The 15,932-nt window shown below is 54.1% G+C and overlaps 2 protein-coding genes across 8 annotated transcripts; one reads left to right on the forward strand and one right to left on the reverse strand.

Moving 5' to 3' along the window:
• The first annotated feature begins 15 nt into the window (after positions 1-15).
• Positions 16-6,880, forward strand: ULK3 (unc-51 like kinase 3). Of its 7 annotated transcripts, none has more exons than XM_025040389.1 (16): positions 16-164; positions 840-980; positions 1,065-1,185; positions 1,736-1,840; positions 2,411-2,653; positions 2,850-2,932; positions 3,400-3,555; positions 3,735-3,840; positions 4,051-4,091; positions 4,324-4,423; positions 4,564-4,628; positions 4,715-4,793; positions 4,868-4,908; positions 5,278-5,325; positions 5,545-5,611; positions 5,731-6,880. In XM_025040389.1, the coding sequence occupies exons 1-16, from the start codon at positions 63-65 to the stop codon at positions 5,745-5,747; spliced, it is 1,515 nt and encodes a 504-aa protein (XP_024896157.1). In that variant the 5' UTR covers positions 16-62; the 3' UTR covers positions 5,748-6,880. The 7 variants fall into 7 exon arrangements, 6 of the variants coding, with proteins under 6 accessions (XP_024896157.1, XP_024896158.1, XP_006922681.1 ...); XM_025040390.1 differs by having other exon boundaries at positions 5,545-5,587; XM_006922619.3 differs by having other exon boundaries at positions 2,510-2,653.
• Positions 6,881-12,366: 5,486 nt separating this feature from the next.
• Positions 12,367-15,765, reverse strand: CPLX3 (complexin 3). The gene is made up of 3 exons (XM_006922622.1): positions 15,594-15,765; positions 14,348-14,435; positions 12,367-12,591 (listed from the first exon to the last, which is right to left on the reverse strand). Exons 1-3 carry the CDS (start codon positions 15,755-15,757, stop codon positions 12,367-12,369), a joined length of 477 nt encoding a protein of 158 aa, XP_006922684.1. The 5' UTR covers positions 15,758-15,765.
• Positions 15,766-15,932: the final 167 nt, after the last annotated feature.

A 15,932-nucleotide genomic window follows, 5' to 3' on the forward strand; every position in this document is an offset into this window, starting at 1 on the left:
CCGGTTTAGCCTGACCGGAACCCGCGGCTGGAAGCAGGAAGCGCCTGGTGGCCTGCCCCAGGATGGCGGGGCCTGGCTGGGCTCCCCCGCGGGTGGACGGCTTCATCCTCACCGAGCGCCTGGGCAGTGGCACGTACGCCACAGTGTACAAGGCCTACGCCAAGGTGGGTGCGGGGCGGGACGGGGCCGGACTCGCGGCACGAGAACTTCTAAGGGCCTAGCCCTGTGCCCACCAGATCCTGAGCGAGCCCAGGTGGGTGCCGGGCGGGGAAGCTAGGGAGAGTTTAAAGACAGCGTGAAAGCAGTTGGTGTCCTCGGCCTGCCACGTCCCAATTTGACCTTCAGTGGAGGAGTTGGGAGCTGACTGCCATCGTTAGATCTTAAAAACAAACACACGTACACACACCCCTGTTTTGTTGGAGGTGGCAGATGAGGACCTGGGTGGAGCCTCGTGTCAGGGGCTGAAGAATAGGCTCAAAACTGGGAGGATACCTGGTGGGCTGGGAGTCTGGGACAGGGTTCTGGAAAGCTGGATCCCCTTAGGAAACAGAGTGGAAAGTTCTGGAATACTGAATGACATGCCTTAGCAGGGCACACTCTAGAAGACAGTGAAAGGGCTCATGGAACAGAGGGTTGGAGAACACCAGGCTAGTGGAAAGGCCAGGATTCCAGAATCAGGGGAGCTTCACTGGCCTGAGAAGGGGAAGCTGGGAATCCTGGATGCTGGTGTGAGTGTGTAGGCCCACTGATGGAGAACAGGGCAGAGAGAACTAGAGCCTTTATGGCCAGGCGTGGACCCTGGGTCCCTCAAGGCAGAGTCCTCAAATCTGTCTCTGCAGAAGGACACTCGACAGGTGGTAGCCATAAAGTGCGTGGCCAAGAAAAGTCTGAACAAGGCGTCTGTGGAAAACCTCCTGACAGAAATTGAGATTCTCAAGGGCATTCGACACCCCCACATCGTGCAGCTAAAAGACTTTCAGGTGCAGGCCTGGGGTGGGGACACCCCCAAAGGGGGCTGGAGAAGGCACACTTTCTTGAAGCTGCCTCTCTGCCTCTAATTATAGTGGAACAGTGACAACATCTACCTCATCATGGAGTTTTGTGCAGGAGGTGACCTGTCTCGCTTCATCCATACCCGCCGGATTCTTCCGGAGAAGGTGGCTCGTGTCTTCATGCAGCAGTTGGGTAAAAGCCTCTGACCCTGCCTGACCCTTCCCATGATCTCTGTCTTCCTGCTGTACCCCTGCTCCAGGCTTAGAGCCCCTGCACTCTTAGCAGTTGCCTCTTTCCCAGTTTGGATTTTTAGGGCCCCATCTTTGCCACGTGTCCATTCCTGGTTTAAGGATGCTATGTGAGAGACAGAAGGAGGAACCCCCATCTGTGAGGAGTCCAGGTTTTCTACATGCGGATCATAGTATAAGGACCTCGTAGAACATTCCAGTGGGTAGTGCTTTGCCAAAAGAAAGCAAGAGCCTGAAGGGATGGGGCATCCAGGGAGGCTTCTAGGAGGAGGGGAGACTTGCGAAGGGGCCCAAGGAAGGAAAGGGGGCCCTTGGGGTGGGAGTGGGGATTAAATTCTTAGAAGCGGGTACTTGGAGGGAAAGCATTCAGTAGACTAGCCAGGCCAGAACTGGGTTTGTGCACACTTGAAGAAGCAGATGTAAGCTTGGGAGGCAAGAGGCAGATAGGAGATGGGCTCCTCTGACCTGTTTCTTGCGTGTGTCCTACTCCCCAGCTAGTGCCCTGCAGTTTCTGCATGAACGGAACATATCTCACCTGGATCTGAAGCCACAGAACATTTTGCTGAGCTCCTTAGAGAAGCCCCACCTTAAACTGGCAGGTATGAGTCTGAAACACCAGGGATGAGGTTGGGAGGGTGGATGTGCACTCAGCAGCCCTGGTTCTCATGGTTCTATGGAGTCATTAAACAGTGACAGGGTGGGAGATCCAGGGCCATGCCCCATCACCAAAAGGTAGGGCTACCCACACTCTACTCCAGCAGTGTAATGGTTGGGTTCAGAAAAGAGTCAGTGTATGACCAGGGTCAGGACTTGATCTATCACCAGGATTGGGGCTCATACTGTGATCAGTCTGCGGCAGTGTTGGAGGGTGTGAGGTGGAGGAGGGGTGGTTGTGGCCCCTGATAACAATTTGGAGAAGAATTGAGGCTGGAGGCCAGGGATTATGGTATAACCTGAGCTTGGTGGGACAGTGAGGGTGGGTGCTAACATCTAGTGGGCCGTCATCCTCATAGCTGATGTGAGCAAGGGGCGCTTCCTGGAAAAAGGTGCCTGAGGGGGCTGTGTAGGATGGGTAGGATTTATGTCCCCAGAGGAAGATGTAAGAGAATATTCCAGGTTAATAATGAGCAAAGGCTGGGAAGTGGGATTGATCTTAATGCGTCTGGAAGGTAGGGCAGAGCCCTGTGCTGGAGTTCAGGATGAGGCTCCAAATGCCGAGAGCAGAAGCAGCTGGAATTTGAGCCCTACTGTCTGGAACTTGCCCACAGACTTCGGCTTCGCACAGCACATGTCTCCGTGGGATGAGAAGCATGTGCTCCGTGGCTCCCCCCTCTACATGGCCCCAGAGATGGTGTGTCAGCGGCAGTACGACGCCCGTGTGGACCTCTGGTCTGTGGGGGTCATCCTGTATGGTGAGAACTCTGTCCCCTTCTCCTACCCTGAGTCCTGCACTGTGTGTCCTCAGGCAAGGCCTCTCTAGCCATTCCTGAAGGGTTCCATCAAGAAGGCTGACTCTACTGGCATGGGGCCCCTGCTCTGAGGCCTTCCCAGAAGTGAGCCAGGCTGGACTCTATCCCTTCCCAGCCTGCCCTCTGCCTCCCTCCACAGAAGCTCTCTTCGGGCAGCCCCCCTTTGCCTCCAAATCGTTTGCAGAGCTGGAAGAGAAGATCCGGAGTAACTGGGTTATTGAGGTGGGTCCTGCAGAGCCTCGCAACCCTTGGGGGGCAGAGGGAGTCAGGGCCCTGAGGTTGGAGACCTCACAGCCTCCTTAGCAGAGTAGGATGTGGGCTCAAGGCTACTTTGTGGTGCTAGGCATGCTTAAAGCTCCATTCAGTTCCAGGGGCCCAGATCAGTCCACAGACAGTTGTGAAGACCCAGGCCCAGTCTTCCAGGAGCATAATCCAGGGAGTGGAGAAGAACCCGAACTAGGGTTCTCTGACAGCTCAGGGCTCCAGTGAGGGCATGGGCAGGAACCTTGGGCAGGAGGAGGCTTGGCTCTTCACTGGCTCCATTGCCTTGACTTATCACTCTTCCTCCTGGCTCTCAGATTCTCTGCCTGTCAAACATGTACCTCTGGGGCATCCCAGGACAGTGTAGGGGCCAAGGTGCTGGAGCCCAGTGTGACCTGTCTCCTGCCTACCCGTTGCTTTCCCCACAGCTCCCCCTGCGGCCTCCACTCTCCCAAGACTGCCGGGACCTGCTGCAGCGGCTTCTGGAGAGGGACCCTGGACGTCGCATCTCCTTCCAGGAGTTCTTTACCCACCCCTGGGTGGACCTGGAGCACATGCCTAGTGGGGAGAGCCTGGCACGAGCAGTGAGCAGGCCAACGGGGATGGGCTGGAGTGAGGGCAGATTAGGGGTCTCATCTATGCCTTTTGGTGGCGAACAGGTGGCTTGCCCCACAGGGGCCAGAGGGTGGGCTCGGGGGATCTGCTCTTCCCCCTTCATGGTGAGCAGAGGGTGGGCATGACTCCTGATCTGCCTGTCCCCCAGACTGCCCTGGTGGTGCAGGCTGTGAAGAAGGACCAGGAGGGGGATGCTGCAGCTGCTTTGTCTCTCTACTGCAAGGCTCTGGACTTCTTCGTGCCTGCCCTGCACTGTGAGTGCCTAGTGTCCTGGGTGCAGCAGGGGTAGGTCAGCTATAGCTGCAGTGGATGGATTCCAGAAGCAGCTCCCCATCCGGAATTTTGTGGGAAACAAGACAGAGGGTAAATCTGGAACTTAGTGCTTTTCGGGGTTCCAGAGGGTTTGGCGTGGGGCCGGGGTCCCCCCGCCTATGACTCCTCTTATAAACTCCCACTTTCTGCAGATGAAGTGGACGCCCAGCGGAAGGAGGCAATTAAGGCAAAGGTGGGTGAGCAAGTCCCCTGGAGGAAATGGGTGAGGGGTCTGGGGGCCACCAGGGACTGGCTCCCTTAGAACTGGGACTTCCTGTCTTGGGAAGGGGTCAGGCCAGCCTCAGTTGACCCCTGACATTACAGCTTGGGACATTCACCAAGGACCTAGAGGGAGAACTCAGAAGTGGGTACTGGCGAGGGAGCAGGGTGGGACAGCCCCTCCTCATCCTGTTATGCCCCTGCAGGTGGGGCAGTACGTGTCCCGGGCTGAGGAGCTTAAGACCATTGTGTCCTCCAGTCGGGCCCTGCTAAGGCAGGGGACCTCTGCACAAGACCTGCTCAGAGGTAGGCCCAGCTCCTGACTGGCCGTTATGCCATTAGCAACTTTCCTTCAGCCTGAGGGGGAGGCAAATTGGTTGGTTCCCCGAGACAAAGAAATAAAACAGGCTGATCCCTTCACCCTGAGTCTTTGCCCCTCACCCCAGAGATGGCCCGGGACAAACCACGTCTCCTGGCTGCCCTGAAAGTGGCTTCAGCTGCCATGGCCAAGGTTTGTACCCAGCAGGAGGGTTCTAGGTGGGGCAGGGGGGAATCTAGGTCATGATCCTAAGTGACCTGGTGTCCCTGTGGCTGCAGGAGGAGGAAGTTGGTGGGGAGCAGGATGCTCTGGACCTGTACCAGCACAGCCTGGGGGAGCTGCTGGTGCTGCTGGCAGGTGAGGTCCCTATCACCACACTCCCTGAGCCCCTGCTGGCCTGCTCTCACCATGTGCCCTCTCTCTCTTTACAGCTGAGCCCCCAGGCCGGAGGCGGGAGCTGCTTCACACTGAGGTGCCCACTGGGGTTGGGAGAGTTGGGGGGCTTCATCTTCTCATTTGACCCTGCTTCTATCAGGGGGATCTCGGATTCCCTTGGGGTGTTCCAAGTCTGGGAGTCAGACCTCACAGACCTGATATGTCGGTGGTCCTATGTGTTCCATCAGGCTCAGATCCTCAGGTCAGGACAGTGAGACAGGGAGGGTCTGAGGACCTAGCAGCAGAAAGTTGGCTAAGCTGCTTCAGTCAGGAAGGCTTCATGGAGGACTCAGAGGGGAGTTGTTCTGATGGGATAGAGGGTTCTGGAGAGCAGCAGGAGTGAGGAGGAGCTCATTCTGAAGGCCCCTCCTCCCCCAAACCCATAAGCATGCCCTCTCCTTGGCAGGTTCAGAACCTCATGGCTCGAGCTGAATACCTGAAGGAGCAGGTCAAGGTGGGCACATGGGGCCCTGTTGGGGCGAGGCTGTGTGGATTCTCTCTGCCATGGCTGGCTGTCCCCTACTCCCTTCTGTATGTCTCCCTTTCTAGTCTCCATCCAAAGGCCTCTCCATCACTGTCTCTGTCACTCTCGGTTGCTCAGCAGCTGTTGGTGTGGCTCCTATACCTGCCCCTGGCTGCCTGTCACCCCTTATGCTGCCTTTATGTTCCACAGATGAAGGAGTCTCGCTGGGAACCCGAGACCCTGGACAAGGAAGGTCTGTCAGAGTCTGTTCGGAGCTGTGAGTCCTGCCCTGGGGTCCCACCCTCTATTTAAGGAGGGTGAGAGCTGGGGGAAGCCCTGGATTCTGCCTTTTTTGCCAGAGACCTGACACTGATCCTCCCCTTTTTCCTTCCACAGCTTGCACCCTGCAGTGACCCCAGAAGGATGACTAGACAGACCTCAGGCCACCTGGAGTTGGGGGCTGCACACACTCATGCCGATGTCCAGAATTCTGTGACCTTCTGTATTCTGGCAGAGCAGCCTTTGGATAGGCACCTCAGATCCTCCGTATTCCAGGGTCCGCAGCACTCCCAGGATACTCTCTACCCTCCAAAGAGTGATAGATAGCCTGGCCCAGGTGTGCACTAGGAGCATTGGGCCTGGCTGGGGTGTGGAGAGACAGGGGAGGAGAGTGGGTTTTTTTGTTTGTTTGGGTTTTTTTTATGTGACTTTGGTTAGTTGGTGGTTCCTAGGCCCTGAGCCTGTCAATTTGGGGGCATCAAAGCTTCCATTTTTGCTCTGAGAAGAGGGCAAGGGGTAGCTATGCCCTGTGCCTACTCTTGTTCTTCCTGGGAGCCTTAACTGCAACTCATTTCCATCCTTGCAATGGACTGAGCACTCCAAGACTGCTCAGGGACCACCCACTTCACAGTCTGCACTCAGCCCCACAGAACTCACTGGTCTTCCTGGGACCTGACTTCTGCCTACCCTTTCAGTGTTTTAAGATAATCCTTCAAGCATGAACATAATATGCTTTGTGGGGCGGGGTAAATTGGAGAAACCTATGCCTTGTTCTTACCCTGGCCCAGCGGGTACCAGGGGAGGAGTCTTTAGTCTTCATTGCTCCTGCCTCAGTCCTTGTTTGGAGAAGACCCCCTACTTGCCACAGAGCTGGTCCTGGCCTGCAATGGGGAGGCATAGGAGCTGCCTGACCCCTCAGGCTTCAGGGACCTGGCAGCCCAGGAAACCTGCTTCTAGGCTGCTACATGTGCCCCAGGCAAGCGCCTTCCCCTTGCTGGGCCTGGGTCTCCCCATCTTTCTAACAGGCCTGCTAATACCGCCTCAGCCCCCAATGTGGGCTTTTAGGAAGACAAAATAACTTTCATCTGGAGAAGAATGTACACACCTGGAGTTGTTTGGGGGTTTCTTTTTAAAGCTGAGAGGGGGTTACTGATTTTTACCCTTCTGCCTTTCAACGCCTCTTTGGGGCAAGAGTCATCTGTTTGCCCTGCTAGAGGCCTGTGTGGAGAATATCATTCATTGTTTCCCTATTAAATTATTTTCTGAACTTCTGCTTCTCTTCTTGCCCTGGAAGAAGGGAAGGAGCAAGTTAAGGTGGGCAGCCCCTGTTCCCAGGCTAGTGCTATAGGGGCTTCAGGAAAACCTGGGTAACCTGAGGGAGGGCTGGGGGAGGCCACAGGTTGGTAGGGGAAATGAGAGCCACATTTTCCTCCTTCAGTCCCTGGGGATCCAGGGATACTCAGGCTGACCAGCCACCATTCCAACCAACCACCTAGAGGACCAGTAGGGGCTCAGTCACAGGCCTGGTTGTGGGGTAAGTCCCTCCCTCTCTGCAGCTGGAGAAGGGCAGACTCCTTGACAGGAATGTGGTCCTGTAAAACCTCTGTGCTTCACACTGCACATTCCCTTTCCCCAGACAAGGTCCCTGGCCTCCTACCCCTCTTCCTTTGGGCTAGAGGAAGCAGGGAGCTGGATTGGGGAAAAGGCATCCTCTAGGGTGTCTTGTGCTCATACCCAGCTTCCCAGAACCCCAGAAAGCTGGGGTCATTTCCAGCAGTTGGTTACCCACCCCCTGCCTCAAGGTCTTGGTCTGAACAGCACTTCGGAGGATCTTTGAGGGCTTAAGGGAGGAGAAGCCTTCCCCCAAGCAGCCTCCAAAGCAGCAGTTCTGTATACTTATCAGACACCACCAAGATACTCAGCATCTAGTCATCATTAAAGGGCTTCTGGCACAGGGAGAAGTCCTTGGCCTGCCTGGGGGAAGGGAGGTGGGTGGGGCAGCAGTGTAGAGCAATGGTCCAGAGGGCAAGAGGCGGGTCTAAAATCCTCAGTTCCTGCCACTGGGCCAAGAGACCCATTGACTGGCTTGTTTCTCAGCAAAACAAGGATGAAGTGGAGTGCCCTGTGGGAATCTAAGGATGTAATAAGTTGCTGTACATGAGCCTGGCACACACAATAACATTCAATGAAATGTTATTTTCAGATGTAGGAGGGAAATGTACTCAGAATATCTCTGGAAACGGACTGGACAAAAAAGCCTCAATAAGTTAAAAGAGGGAAAGGAACGAGGGGAATGAATGGAGCTGGTTGTGGGGATGCATGGAGAAGATTGGATGGGAGGGAGAGTGGGAATGAGGAAGGGTGGGGGTGAGAGACTGACTAGGATGATGAGATAAAAGGGTTGGCCCACAGACCCCAGTTGTTTGTGACATCCACATTGGCTGCCTGCGAACAGGGGCTTGAAATTCTTATACACATGGGTGTGGAGAGGAGTGGGACCATGGGGGATTGGGCCCTCCCTGGGCAGAGTGTTTTGGTGGTCTCTAGGCTTGTCCTGTGTCTGAACCATCTGCCAAGGAGGGAGGCAGCCTAGCTGGAGGGTTAGGGTCAGAGGAGGAGGCGAAGTTCGCTCTCTGGGGTGGTCTTCAAATGGCAGAGGCCTATGGGAAATATACTAATCTACTTTTCTAAAAATATATTTTTCTTCCTAAGGTGGGAGTTGTTTCCACCTCTCACCTTTATCACTTTGAAAGTGTCCAAAAGGGGGGCAGATAACCCCCAGCATCTGGGTGCTTCACCCTGCCCTGTCCTCCCACTTCCATTCAAGCTGGGGCCAAGCTGGGGGAGCACCTGAGCCTGGGACCCTCTGTCTCCCAAAGGGCCAGTCCTGGGGGCAGCAGATGGGTCTCTGGAACAGATTAAGGACCCAGGTGTCCCTGTGCCCAGCCTGCCCCTTCTTTTGTTAACTGGGGAGATGAGAAAGGTCATTGAACTGCTCAGTTCCTGCAGGTGGTCATCTAGGAGGGCTCTTGTCCCCAGAGGCTGCTACCTTCCCGGCTCTCCCTGAGAAGGAGATGCCCTAACCCTGAGGCTGGGGTATGAGGGGGACATGTCAGTAATCACTTTCTCCAGAGTAACTCACACCCACATCTATCCTCTCAAAATCCTACAGACACACAAACACACAGACACAAAAACACCAAAAGCCATGTCCAGGCTCATAGACCCATGCAGACCCCACTTAAACGTCTAGTCATGTTCACACATACTGGCACAGTCTCCCTGCTGAGTAAGGGCTGAGGCAGCCTCAATGTTGCTTCTCCCCTGACCCAGCCCACACTTGCTCTCCTGGAGCCTCACATGGATTTTGGGAACAGCTTTGCCTGACGGACACTGGGCTAGAGGCAGGGCAGCAGGCTTTGTGGCTCCCTTCCAGTCCTCTCACACGTGGCTTCCCAACCCCCAGCAGCCTGAGGCATCAGCTGGGTCAATAGGCACTGCCAGCAGCTCTGGCTCTGCAAACATTCCCCCAGATGTCCCCAGCTTGCCTGCCGGGGGGCCTCCAGTGTCTGAGGATGGACCATCTGGCCACTAGGGGAAGGGGGGTGCTTCCCAACTCCAAACCCTGTCATCACTCTCCCCAGCTCCTCCCTGGGGAGCAACTGTCCTCAAGAGAGTCACTCGAGGTCTGCATCCCTCTCCCTCTGGGAACTAGGCTTGAGCTGTCTGGGTGGGTAGAAGGAGACTTGAGCCATGCAGGGGCCAGGGCTTGCTACCAATCTCTCTGAAATCCCCCCTATTAAAGGGCTAGATAACCTGAGGGTGGGGGTGAGGGACAGCAGGCCAGCCATCTTTGCTGTCCCTTTCTTCCTGAAAGAGTTGCGGGGGCACTGGAGAGCCCGTCTTATCATTTCGACATTTCCTATATCCTCAAGATTGCCTACAAGGGTGAAAAGAACAGTGAGAAGGACAAAAGAAGCACGGAAGAACAGAAGGGAGAGAGGGAGAGAGCCTGATGAGTTAAATACCTTGCTTTAAACTATGGGGCTCTAATGGAGGGATTTCCATGAAATCCTATGAAATATGATCCTATAATCACTATGAAAAGAGAAGTTCTGGTGGGCAAGTGGCTTTCTTTGTGGCTCTCACATCATAAAAGGTGGATGGACCAGTATGCAGCAAGTGATTAAAAAGCAGGAGTAGAGACAGGATGGGAAGAGGGCAGTCATCACTAGACAGATCCTGGGGTCTTGGTAGTGGCGGAGGTGCAAGGAGGGTTCCAGCCCCCAGCTGAGGGCATGGATGTAGAACAGGTATGAGCCAGGAATGAGGCAGAGGGTGGAGGGGCACAGATGAGAGGGACATGAACTGACAGAGAAGCCAGAGAGCAGGGGAAGGAAGAGGGGAAGCTGGGGAAGGCCAGCAGAGTCTGGGTATCCCTCAGCCTGCCTTCCTTGCCCATTTCTGCCTGAGCCCCAGAGCTGGCTCCTGCTGTCCCAGAGCCTTCTCTCCCCAATTCTGGAACATGCAGACAGGTCAGGGCTTCTTGGAGTTCCCAGGCTGTGAGGAGGAAACAATGTGTTGCCTCAGCCCCCTCCTGCTCCCTGACCCCAGGCCCCAAACGTCCTGTTTTGTGAGGGTTCAGCCAGTGCTAACCCCAGCCTCCCTACAGCCCTGTCTCCCTGCTTCTTTTGCTCTTGGTCCTGCAAACCACTGAGGGGGAAGGGGTCTGTCGAATCCCATTAGGCAGAAGGCCCCTGGAGGGTGGAGTGCTGACGTGGGCCTTGGTGCTGACGCTGAGAGGAGGCCCACGCTCCCCTACACATACACAGCCTAGGGCCCTGACTTGGGCTCCTCCAGCTCCAGGAAGGTCAGGAGGGGTTTTTGTCCAGTGATCACCTGGAGGCAGCTTAGAGGACACTCAAGAAGGGCCCAACATGACAGCAAGAGCAACACTGCCCCTATCCTGGGCCTGTGTCCTTCCCTGCCCTCACTCTCATAATTCCTCATCCTTTCTTTCTCTTCTCTCTTCCACCTGACCCTCCACACATCACCTATTGCACAGGTTTTATGTGCCTTGTTCTTATTTTACAAAGGAGGACTAATGGAAATTTTGCCCTTGAAACCAAACCCTGGGATGGCTGTTCTGCCTGTAAATCTTGGCTGGCTTCCCAACAAGCCAGTGCTGGGGTGGGGGTGGGGATGTAGTACTGCCCTGTCATGTCTTGTTCTGGCTCAGGCCCCTGGGAGAGTCCTGGTTGGTTCCCTGGACCTGCCACAGGTGACCAGGATGAGATTTGGACTCTTGAGCTTTTTTTTAAAGAGTGAGTTAGAATTTATGGATATGGCCTGTCATGCGCCAAGGGCTTTACCAATAGTCACCCTTTGAAACATGTATTGTTATTATTGGGGGGCGGAGATCTTCATTTCACAGGGGTGAAAACAGGCTTAGAAAGGGAAAGGGATCTGCTCAAAGTCACACAGCAGTGCCAGGGCTGGAATGAAGGTGCCCTGCCTTCTTTTTGTCACACTTTCCATCTCCAAGGTGAGGAGGAGGGTATAGGCACAGGTGCCAGAGAGAGCTGTGGTTGAGCTGTGGCCCCTCCCATGATCCCAGGTAACACCCCAGAGGTCTTGCTCCTCCAGCTGCCCATCCTTCTCAAAGCCCAGATCTATTTGATCTGGTCCCAGGCTGGACCTGATGCTTGGTCAATGTGGGGGACCTCGCCCTTGCCCAGGGCCCCGAGAGGGTAGAGCTTGAACATCTTATAGGGCTGGTGCTCCTATGAAGCTGCGGGTGAGGAGATAGAGAACACTCTTCCAAAGTCATGGTTGGAGAGCTGTGAATCCTGACTCCTGGAGGTCAGTAAGAAGTGGGAGGATAGGTAGGTCATTTGGAATTTTTATTTTTCACTGAGCCAAGAGAGGAGATCCAGCTATGGAATCCAGAGAGAGTTGTACATGAACAAAACAGAAATTGGCTGGGCCCTGGGCCCAGAGAAGGACTGGAGCCACTTGGGCTGCTATTCGATGCCAACTTTATCCTTGGCACTTGGTCCCTTGTATAGCATCACTCAGCTCCCAAGAGCCAGAGCCCACAGTGGCAGCTGCTTGAGGCTATGGCTGCAGCTGCTGCCCTGCCCAAAGAGGTGTATTGGGTTGACTTCAAGGGGCCAGGGAGGCCAAGCTAGAAAGTCTTAGAAATAACCTCAACTATTTTCATTTTACAGATGATGAAATGGAGCCCAGAAAGGGTAGTGTGTTTCAAAGAGAATGAATGTGGACACTAAAACTCAGGCCTCCTGTCTGCTGAGGGTATCTTCCTAAAGCCTCCTGTAAGCATATCTGAGTCTTGGTGTTTAGAGGGGCCAGGCTGCATCTGTGGCATGTGCCTCTGCACATACCAAGGTCCTGTGTCCCTCTGTGTGTCTCTCTGTGGGTGTTCATGTGGGCAGGAATTTGGGGCCATGGCTAGAGAGGGTCAGGTCTATTCCTACAATCTCAAGAGGCTTTGCCAGGCTGAGTAGGGAAGGTGAGTCCTGTGGCGAAGGGGGAGGAGTAGAAACTTTGCTCCCAGTGGAGAAGGAGAGACCAGAAGGCAGGTTGGGGCCAGAAAAAGGTCCTGGAGCTAGCCTGGAACAGGGGAAACAAAGCCAAGGTGAGTTATGTATCCATGGAAGTTGAGACATGCTCTTAGTGCTCATGTGGGCCCAGCCTTCTGGTCACCCCAATGGGCAACCCCAGGGGAAGTAGTCACATGATATGACACTTCTCAGCTGATTGCTTGAGGTCCCCCAGTGTGGCCTGGGCCTTGTCCTTGAGTGAGCCAAGGTCCAAGCCAGGGAGGCTGGCCAGCTGCCCAAGGACCGAGGCCCTCTCTTCCTCCTCCTCTGTGTCCTCCTCAATCATCTTGGCCAGCTCCCGGGGCAGCTCCACATCTCCACCTGCCATCTGGATCTGGCTCTCATCTGTCTCGTTCTGAAGGGAAGAAAGGAGGGTTGGGCTGGAGTGAAGCTCTATGGGGACCCTAAGCTGTGGGGCAGGGAAGAGGCCTGAACTGGGTTCCAGGCCCCTAGGTTCTTGAGCCCCATGTTTCAATGAGTCCAGCCCCGATCCCCACATCCTAGGATCAAGGACATGGAGACCTTGCATTTTCATACCACCTTACTTCACTCTGTGATACTGAAGGTAAGATACCAGCATAGTGAGTAAAGACAAAATGGAAATACCTAGGAGTCAAACTGTTACAGTTAGTAAGTTACATGTTGACTATTGTTAACTACACTAAAGGACATTACCAATAATAGTGATGGGTACCATTCATCAAACACCTGTTATATGGCTGACATTGAGCTGAGTGCTTTTAATTCTCACAATGACCCTGTGAGATAGGTATTGTTTTCTTCACTTTACAAATAAGGAAATTGAGGCTCGGATAATTAAGTAAGTAACTTGCCCATTGTCATAAAACTAGAAGATGGGAGAGTTAGATTTAAACCTATATCATTGATGCTGATACCTAAGTTCTCTTTGCAAGGTACCTACTGATTGTCACTGCACTTCCCTATTCCTTTGGGGGCCCTGGAGCTTTCTAGCATATGTCCTACTCAGTTACAGCCAAGTTTTCCCACCTCTACTGGGTTCAGAGTTCCCTGATGGCAGAAGTTGTGTCTCTTATGTGCTTAATGCAAGCATTTGAGGAATGACTACATTCTTAGCCGGGTTTAACTCAGCAACTTCTCAGAAAGGCAGGCTTTCTAGACTGGTTGTTCCTTTGAGAGACTTCTAAAAGACTGGTTCCCTGTGGGGAGTCAGAGGCAGCCAAGGGCTCAGGAAACATTTGTCTAATGACTAAATGTGATGTTCACATATCTGATCTTCTAATTCAAGTGGAAGATCAAGGTCAGTGTACTATAGCACTGTGTTTCTGTTTCTCCTCATAGTTTATCATAGTTCCAGGCACTGGGAGTGACTTGTGCCTCAGTTATCTCCTTAGGCAACAGGAATAGAATGCTTAGAGCCCATATGGTGCTGCAGTGCCTAGGGGAGACATCCTCCTGGCGGCTGCTTGGCCAACCAAGGGGGTACTTTGCTCTCTGCAGATAGACCCATACCTTGGAAGGCAGCCAGGGGTCTTGCAGTAAGCATGGGCTCAGCATTCACAAGCTTGAGCTCTATCACTCACTGGCTTGTACGACCTTAGCCAAGTCCCTTAACCTCCCTGAGCCTCAGTTTCCTTATCTGTAGATGTGGGCGATAGCTACCTGGAAGAATTACTGAGTGGTTAGGTAAGGATGTGAAGGTCAGGTGCCTGGATACAGAAGGTGCTGCCTTTTCTCCCCCATCCTATCCTCTCCAGGTGTTTAGAAGTCCCAAGAGCACTTACCCCTGTGGTAAAAATCTACTGCCTTCCAACTCTTCGTCTGCTCAGCCCTGACTCTGGTTGGGGGAGTGTGGGTTGGAGGACAGAGGGGCCTGGAATGGCTCCAGAAACACAAATCTATCAGTCTCCAGAGGACTGAGCTACACCCTTAGTGCCAAGCTGTGGTCCTTGGTGAGCTCCAGATAATCATGAATGAGTGAACCAATGAATGAGTGAGAGAAGGAAGAATCTAATCAAGCTTCCCATGAGTCTTAGGAGGTGAAAGTCACAGTGGCCAGAGTTGGGTAAAGGCGTCTGGACCCGGGACTCGGAGTCCCGGATGTGCCTAGCAGTCCCAGCTCCTAAGCTTACCTTGGGAAGCCGATATTTGTCTCGGAAGTGGCTCCTCAGTGTGGCCCTCTCTGCTTTCCTCTGTGTAAACTGTGCATCCCGCTCCATCCTGTGGGGGACACCAGCGGTGGAGTCATTGCCAGGACTGAGGGAATGGGCGGGAGTGGTCTGTGTTAGGTTGCCCACTGCATGGCTACTGCCCACGGGTCTGTGTGTCAGGAGGGTGCTCGGACCTGGCTGGTCTGCCACTAGTCTTTTTGGCCCCTTTCCCCATCACAGCACCCCTTCTCATCTCAGCACTCACCTGTGGACAGAGTTATTGGGGCGGAGGTCAGTCTGTCTGGCTCTGTGGACCCTAATGTATTTCCCTCCCGGTCTCCAACTCGGTCTGTCTTTTCCCTCCCTGGCAGGTTGTATGGAGTGGAGGAAAGTATTTGAAAGACTTGGGTTCGTGTCCCGACTCCATTACCACTTTTGGTTTGTCTCTGGGTAAGTCACTTACCTTCCTCTTTTGTAAAATGGGGATAAGATTTTGCAACTCACAAAACTGTTATCAGGACTAAGTGAAATAATGATAGCTAACATTTAATGATTTACCATGTGCTAGGCTCTGTGCTGAGCATTTTACGTGCTTTAAGTAATTTAATCCTCATAAGTCTATATAAGGCATGTTTTATGATTACCATAGCCATTTTACAGAAGAGGAAACTGAGGCACAGAAAGGTTAAGTAACTTGCCTAAAGTCACCCAGCTAAAAAGATCTGACTCAGGCAGCTCTGGAGTCCAGTCCCTAACTCCACTTCAGGTGCCTCTCTGTCCCAGCATCGTTCACATACAAGTGGCCTCAATAGCTATGAGTACCCCCATCTCAGGGTCTGTCTCCATGACTGTGAGCCCCCCTCAGCTGCACTGCTTTTTTTAAAGCCTCAGGCTCAGAGGAGTTCCAGTTAGAAGACACAGACTCTCAGGCCAGATCGGATTAAAGGATTACTTGTTTCATCAGAAATGCACGTGCCCCCACCCTTCCCAGGCCCCTATCACCCCTGCCCCCACTTTCTCCAGGCCCTAATGTGAAGCTGGGGTGGGGTCCTGGGTTTGAGATAGGTGGCTCTGGGGGCAGCCTAGAGGGTGCATCCCAGCCTCCTACGGAGTCTAGAAAAGTAGGGGAGGGGCTCAGTGTCTGAGACTGCCCTAGGGGTGGGCCAGGTGGCTGAGGGGTGAGGTGGGGACAGGGTCGTTGAAGCCGGGAAGGGGGGATCCCACTTACTTCTCTTCCACCAGTTGCTTCTGATACTCTTCATATTCCTCTCTGCTCATGCCCTGAGCTTCGGCCGCCGACTTGTCCCCGTCCCCCTTGTCCTCGCCGCCCCCCAGGCTCCCGGTGAGGTTCTTCAGCTGGCCACCCACCATGGTCTTCACCATGAACGCCATGGTCTTCACTGGCCCGGGCACTGGGCGCCGATTACCGAGCGCCGATTACCATGCGCCGGACACCAAGCACATCCGCGCCTACTTCAGCACTAGGTTTCGCGGACAGCTCCCGCCGCGGGCCAGAGACCCACGCTCTGCAGCGCCCGCTGTCCGCCCCCGCCCAGGCCCGCCCCCA

This window comes from Pteropus alecto, unplaced genomic scaffold (assembly GCF_000325575.1).
Source record: "Pteropus alecto unplaced genomic scaffold, ASM32557v1 scaffold38, whole genome shotgun sequence".
Lineage (NCBI taxonomy): Eukaryota > Metazoa > Chordata > Mammalia > Chiroptera > Pteropodidae > Pteropus > Pteropus alecto.